Source organism: Dryobates pubescens, chromosome 11 (genome assembly GCF_014839835.1).
Source record: "Dryobates pubescens isolate bDryPub1 chromosome 11, bDryPub1.pri, whole genome shotgun sequence".
Taxonomy (NCBI): domain Eukaryota; kingdom Metazoa; phylum Chordata; class Aves; order Piciformes; family Picidae; genus Dryobates; species Dryobates pubescens.
This window is the reverse complement of record NC_071622.1, coordinates 540,054-547,069: the sequence shown is the minus strand read 5'-3', so window position 1 is coordinate 547,069 and position 7,016 is coordinate 540,054. Positions and strand designations below refer to the sequence as shown.

Below are 7,016 nucleotides of genomic sequence, written 5' to 3'. Positions count from 1 at the left end.
ATCAGAACCCAGGCTGCATTTTAAACTGCACTACGTGTGCAGGGAGGAATGTGAGAAAGCGACCCAGCTTGTGGCAGCTCTGTCAAGACCCCCAAAGCCCTTCAGCACTCTCAGCCCACATGTGCTGGACTTCGAGAGGGAAGCGCTGATGCATTTAGGTGCCTTGAAACAGAGCAAGTGTAAGGCTCAAGCTCCTGAGACAATGGATACGATCAGTCACTGCGGGGGAGGTAGTGCCCCGCAGAGCCACTGCACAATAAAACTTGCAGCTGAGTCCAGCCTTGCCAGCGGAGCAAGCGTCAGAACATCAGCTGCGGCAGCGCTAGAGGGTGCCAGACCAGACCCTTCCCACCGCCAGCACACGGCACCTTCCTCACGCTCCGGAACAGACTGCACAGGGCAGCCTGGCTCCAGCCTCCTTCCCCTGCCGCCTGCCTTAACCAGAGCACCGAGGGTTCTTCTAAAGCACGATGCCAGGGAGGTAAAACAGCCCAACGCACACCTCACCAGCCCACCCGTGGCACAGGTAAGGAGAGGAACACGGAGCAATGAGGCTAACCTTTCACTCTTTATTCAGGCATGATGCCGAAGAGTTGTGGTTGTGAAGAGACTGCAGATTTGGTCCTCCTGTGGTTAAAACGAAGGATGGGTTTGAGATGCAAAGCTCAGATCTTAAAATCTAATGGGGAAGCCTGGTGTTTGGTGTCTCTGATCAGTCAGATACTGCACACTCTGGTATTTGCAGTCTCCGTTTCAGTTATACTCCTGAAATGCACGTCAGTTTCAAACATCTTAATGCACTTCTCAGAACCACTGAGAGAGATGCATCCACAAACAGCCTGACCCAGGGTGCGCGAAGCATGAAGCCAGACCCCGCCTTTGAGTGGCCCGCAGGAGGAGCGGGAGGCATCGGGTGCACCCCTGGAGCCCAGGTCTGCAAACCGGCCCTGCCGGCTGCCCGTCAAAGGGGTGAAGCCTAAGAAGCTGTGCGCTCCGAGTTCCTGCCTTGCTGCTCGCCAGGATGCGAGCTGGTGTGCTCCGGAGGGCTGGGCACCAGCCTGGAGATGGGACTGGCCAGGCACCGCTCTGGAATCGTATTTTATACCCACGACAGCGAAGCGAATAAGGCGGGCGGCAGCCATGCCAACGGAGGCTGCTGGCGCTGTGCTCGGAGGCGCGGTCCCGGTCCCGGTCCCGGTCCCGACTGGGAAGCGAAAGCGGTAGCAGCGGGAGAGAAGACCCCGGCCGGGGCCTTAACGAGGATTTCTCTTCTTGTTTTTTTCCAGCCTCAGAAGGACGAAGTGGCGTGGACCTACATCGGCTACACAGGTAGGTAGCCGCCGGGCAGCGGGCATCCCGGGGAGGTCTCCCGGCGAGCGGCGCTAGCACGGAGCGCTGCCCCTGCGCGGCATCGCTACCGCGCAGCGTTCCCCGGCATCTCGGGAGGGCACCCGGTGCCTCGGTGCCGGACGGCTCCCGGCTTCCCGCAGCGTTTTCTGCGGGGGGCTCCCGGGACACAGGTGTCCCCGGAAGGCTTCTCCCGCTACTAGGTGGAGGCTCCCGGCTTCCCTAGTTTGCAGCTCCCCGGTAATGGGGTGCACCCGGAAGGCTCCTCGGTACCCGGGAGGACTCCCGGTGTCCCTGCCCCGCCGGCACATAAAATGCCAGAGGCTGTTCAGCGCTTGGTGTCACCGCGATGGCTGGCTCTTGTGATGGAGAAAGGTGGCAGGAGGGCAGTCTGGGGGAGAGGGGCCAGACCTGTGAGGTGCCAAAACCAACCAGCGTCACTCCGTGAGTGGAAGGAAACAACGCTGAAAATCTGCCTGAATTTCTGCAGTCCTTCCCTACCCTCTGCAACAAGCTTCTGTTCTCTAGGAGAACGAGAAACCTGTTTCTGATCATTTGCTGAGTAGACCCTGTGTGCCCCTGGGGCATTTCTGAAGTCGATGATCTGTGGAGAGCGTAAATGATTGCCTGGGGAGGGGAGAGTGAGAGCACAGGGGGTGGCAGAGGCAGCAGTGGCACCCTGAGTGCTGTCTGGTGGCACACCTCCGCCAGAGAAGCAAACACTACCATTATAAATCATACTAAAAGTGTCGTTGATTGTTTTGCTTCAGCACTGTCAGCTGGCAAAGAGCCCAACCCCGTGAGTACCTATGCTCTTGAGAGAAAAAGCTAAAAAGCTTTGTCCTCAGCCTGGAGGGGCTGTGCTGCCTGCCAGGAAACCTTCGGGCTCCTCTGCTCCCAGACGTTTCAGCTCGGGAACAGCTGGCATGGAAACATTTCCAACGTAGCCCTGGGAGCTGTTACTGCTTGCTCCTAGAGAAAGGCTTTCATGCTAAGCTCTGGTTAATTCCTCCTGACTCTGCTCTGCATTAAGGTTTTGCTTCCATTTCTGTCTCTGTGCTGCTCTTTCACCCTGTATTCTGTTAAAAAATTCCCAAACCAAACCCAAAGAGCTTATGCCAGCAGCACCTCCACAGAAAGCACTTTTTCTCCTCCTCACAGCTCTGAACATCTATTTCCTCTCCTCATCTACTGTCTTTGGGTTAGTTTTTTTCCTTGGAGGAATGATTCATATGAACTGGAGCTGTAATCCAAAAGGCACAGCTTTCCTAGGAGTGGGAAGCAGGCAATGTCTGCTGTAGCTGCTGCCTGCTTAGAGCAAATGGCATTGCAGCTCTGCTCTACCCTGTCTCTAGGTCACTCTCTTCCCTTTCCTGTCTTTTTCCACCTTTCCTGCGGTCAGTCCACATAAACCAACCCAATTCCAAGAAGACATTTGTCATAATCCAGACCAGATATGAGGGAGAAATATTTTACACTGAGGGTGGTGAAACACTGGCACAGGTTGCCCAGAGAGGGTGAAGGTCCCATCCCTGGAAACACTCAAGGTCAGGTTGGATGGGGCTCTGAGCAGCCTGCTCCAGCTGGTAGGGGCATTCCAGCTCACTGCAGGGGTTTAGCCTAGATGGCCTTATGGTCCCTTCCAAGCCAAAGCACTCCATGATTCCGTGATCATGGAATGACCTTTGCTTTCTTCTGTTCCAGGTGAAAGCGTCAAGGGAACAGCTGTGAACCTCACTGCTGAAGCAGGCTCTATTCAGATCAGAAATGGCTCCATCATGGTGCCCTGTGATGGCCTCTACCTCATGTCCTTGGAGGGCAACATCCATTTCCTTGTCCAGGGCTTGCTAAAGCTGACGTTGATGAAGACAGATAAGAAGCCCCACGTCCTCTGGGAGCAGACTGTGGAGGAGAGCAGCAGCGCAGTCAGCCTCATCACGGTGGTGTTTTTCTTCCAACACGACAACATCACCCTGCTGACCAGCTCCGAGGCCATCATCAGCCTGTCCTTCAGCCTGGTGTTACTGAGTCCTGTTGATGACGGTGTGAAATGTCACCTGTAAAGCACAGCCTTGCCCACACCTGCACGTGGGAGGCTCCTTCCCACGGGCTGTACCGCGCTGCCAGACTGCTCCAGCCCCTGCCCTGCCTGTGGCTGCGGAGAGCCTCGGCTGGAGTGCAGGCAAACCGCGGTGCAAATGGGCTTTGCGTAAGTGCACTGCAGAGCTCTGAGCAGCTGCCTTGCTGCCTGGGAGGCATCTTTCTAATGCTGGGGGAAGTGTGGAGCCCTTGAGGACAGGTAAGAGCCAAAGAAAAGTCACCTGAGCTTAGCTGATATTCAGAGGGGCTCTGGGTTTCTCAGCGTGCAGGGAGACAGTGTCTGTACAAAGGGCAAACGTGCTGTGTATTTGCTGAAATAAAAGCCTGGTAAACCAGGAAGATAACTCATGTGTCTTGAAGCCATTTGGAGGAGAGCAGCTGTGCTCAACAGCCCTTTGCCTGGCAAGGCAGAAGGCAGGGAAGAGGCAGCAAGAGCCAGACAAATGCTCCCTGAGAGGGAAAGGCCAGTAAAGGAAGGTAGTGTGTTGACATGAGCTAACTGCACAGGACGGCAGGAATGCAGCTCCTGCACTAACCACGAGGGGTTTAGGAGCAGCCTTTAAGAGAGGAGGGCCACTGGCTGTCCCAGTTACCTGCAGACTACTGAGGCCTGAGCCAAGGGAACATTTGATGAACATTCATGTCCTGACAGCAGCTCTTGGAGACATTAAGTTGAAGGAGAATCTCCTTCAAACACATGTGGACAGACTGGCTTGACCCAAAAATGATCCAGGCACAGGAGAGACTGGAAAAAACATGAAGACTCTTTGTAATGGACTGAGTGCACATCCTTGTCCTCTGGGAGGGCTCAGATGGCTCCCATGAGGCTTGCAGCAGACCTTGACACACAGGTGTGCACTGCAGAGAGAGTCACAGGCACAACCTCCACCCTGTGCCTGTGCTCCCATGTGGCCCCTGCCTGGCTCCTGCTGAAACGAGGCTGTTCTTGGTGGTCCTGGGCTGCACATCCCTCTTCTTGAGGACAAGTTCTACCCTGCCCATGCTGCAGGCAGCATGTGGCCTCAGCACAGCTGCTGGCTGTTGCATTTTTGGTTGAAGTGAGGCAAGTTGACTACCTGTCTGCAATGAACTCCAGCAGCATTTCAGCACCTGGCTGCTGGCTGTGCACTGCAAAATCTTTTATTGGAAGTATTTATGTATTTATACCATAGGCACAAGAATGTTGCTTCAGACTTCTTACAAACACTGGAGGGGGCCAGGCTTTGGGTTGCCAGTGGTAAGCTCCTCTTTGCAGAAGCTCCCAGTGCCCCTGAGTGTTCCTGCCACACAGGCACCGTGCCGTCCCCAGCTGATGCACTCCTGGCTGAGCACTCCTTCAGGCTCAGGTGACAAAGGCAGCTAAGGAAATCCTCCAGCCCTTGGTGAGCTTTCCCACTTGCTTTACTCTGTGCTTGACATGTTTCATGAACTTCCCTGCCCAAGACATAGCCCCAAGGAAAACCTTGGTGGCACCAAGGGGCAGCTTTTTCTCATCTTGGGGCTGAGGAGCCATGGGCTCTGTCTCTCCTCTGCAGGATGCCCCTCCCCAGCAGCAAGGGAGGGTTTGGGCTTCTTCCTCTGGCCATTCTCCCCAGCACCAGGACCAAAAGCAGCTGCTTCTAAGCTCAGGGTTTGTCACACTGCCTGGCTGAAGTGAGAATGTGTTTCCTTCCTAAAGGCTAATAAAAGTTTCCTTGGTAACCCTTTGGGCTTCCAGTGTCACTTGCAGGGGATGTGGACGGGGTTCACTCTTTTTTCTTGAGCAGAAATTTTCACTGGTATGAAAAGGAGAGGAAATTGTCACATTCTTCCCTTTATTTACCATTTGGCTTCAGTTTCAGCTCTTCCCAAGGGTATGCAGGGCTGGTGCTCCCCAGCATGGGCTGTCACAGCTAAGGCAGGCCACGGCACTGGTGTGGACAGATGTGCCCAGGGCAGCAAGAAACCACACAAATGGATCTGTGCCTCAGAAGGGTGCAGGAGAGGGCATCCCACACACTGGCTCCCCTGCACTTGCAGGCTGAACTGGACAGGCCTACATATACACATGTACATGCAGTTGTCTGGAAGTAAAGGTTGAAACAATTACATTTCTGAGGTTAATTACTTGAGGGAGTGACTAACCTCACCAGCAAATTCCCACAGCACCTGTGTGGAAACCCAGGTGGTTAGGTGTCTCTGATAGGAAGGTGCTGAAGTCTCATCTTGCAGCTCTCTTCAGCCAGCTCCGTGCACTGAGGTTTCAGGTCATCCCTCGAAGCTCATCACAGCTGGAGGTGCTGAAGTGCAAAGCTGTGCTAGGCAGTTTCTGGGGACAGTCCCTAAGCCTGGAGGGACAGCATGTTCCCCTTCTGTGCTTACCAAATGGGACCTGCTGCTTGCACAGGATGCAGTCATCAGCTGGGCACCACTGACCCCTCCACGACTTTACAGCAGTCTCCATCTCTGCTCTCTCTGATGTTTAACACATTCTGCTGCATAGACTGCAGAGCTGCCCACTCTCTATTCCTTTCCCTTCTCTCTCTCTTCTTTCCTACCTAAAGGCAAAGCAAGGGACAGGGTGCAAACTCACATAAGAACCACGGACACTCCTGGGACCTCTGCACCCGCCAGAGCCGCAGGGCTCTTGCTCTCCAGGCAAGAAGAAACTGCTGCAGGTGATGCAGAGCAGAATGGCATTGAGGAGCTCCTTCTCTTTACATGGGAACAGAAGCAAACAATGGGAGACCTTTAGTTTAGGCTTGGTTTACGTTCCTTCAAAAGGCATCTCCTTTTGTACCACAGCTGGTCACTAGTCATGGCTGTGCTTTTGAGACACCATCTGCATTTCATCATCCAGCATGAGCCTCAGCTGTGCCTGACTGCTTGGCTGGCAAGGCAGCAGGAGAGCTGGTGTGCTGGGTGAGGTGCAACTGGTCCTGCTGCTGCAAGGTCAGCCCTGCTCAGCTCTGACAGCAGAAAGCACAGGAGTTTAGCTTCTGTATCCAGGTATCAGGATGGGGAAGTGTGATCTGAAACCCAGCACCCTCCAGCAGCACCTGCTAGGGACGGTGTGTTAGGTGACACCCAGCCCCGGGGGGCTGAAAAGAACCTAGCCCCCAGGTGGGCAAAGAAACCTGACCCAGGTGGGCAGAGAGACTTGGTTCCCCCTCCCAGGGGGAGGGGTCGCCGGGTGTCTCCCACTCCCCCTTCCTGTCCACCAAGCCTGTTTAAAGGCAGCCATCTGCCTGTGCTCTGTCTTGCTCCTGCTCTGCCCTGGAGGCTGCTCCTGCCGCTGCCACGTGCTGAAGCCTGCTCCGTGCTGCATCCCAGCTGCTGAGGTCTGCATCCACATTTGCACCAGGCGAATCCCATGCCAGCTGGGCCTGGGTTGGTATAGTTTTCTATTTACCCTTTTTCCTTTGGAGCTTCCCTGTTACTCAGATGCCTTTGGTATTTTGTTACACTTACCTTTTCACTTCCGAATCGATTCCAGTCTGTTTCTTCATGATTTTACCTCTTGTTTCCTCCTGCCTAATCTGCTTTTACCCTACTGGGGAAAAGGGAGAGGGGAAGCAATCTAAATCTGT

General features: G+C 54.5%; 1 protein-coding gene across 1 annotated transcript; it reads left to right on the top strand.

Annotated features, from left to right (window-relative positions):
* Window positions 1–202: 202 nt before the first annotated feature.
* On the top strand, window positions 203–3,919 carry LOC128897554 (uncharacterized). Its single transcript, XM_054165488.1, has 3 exons — window positions 203–526; window positions 1,287–1,329; window positions 3,052–3,919. The coding sequence occupies exons 1-3, from the start codon at window positions 203–205 to the stop codon at window positions 3,408–3,410; spliced, it is 726 nt and encodes a 241-aa protein (XP_054021463.1). The 3' UTR covers window positions 3,411–3,919.
* The last annotated feature ends 3,097 nt before the right edge of the window (window positions 3,920–7,016 follow it).

Excerpts from the sequence above, each read along its gene's own strand:
- LOC128897554 (XM_054165488.1), top strand. The coding sequence starts at position 203 with ATGGATACGATCAGTCACTGCGGGGGAGGTAGTGCCCCGCAGAGCCAC. Across the intron at positions 527-1,286 it reads CCAGCCCACCCGTGGCACAG|CCTCAGAAGGACGAAGTGGC; the intron begins GTAAGGAGAGGA and ends GTTTTTTTCCAG. Across the intron at positions 1,330-3,051 it reads GACCTACATCGGCTACACAG|GTGAAAGCGTCAAGGGAACA; the intron begins GTAGGTAGCCGC and ends CTTCTGTTCCAG.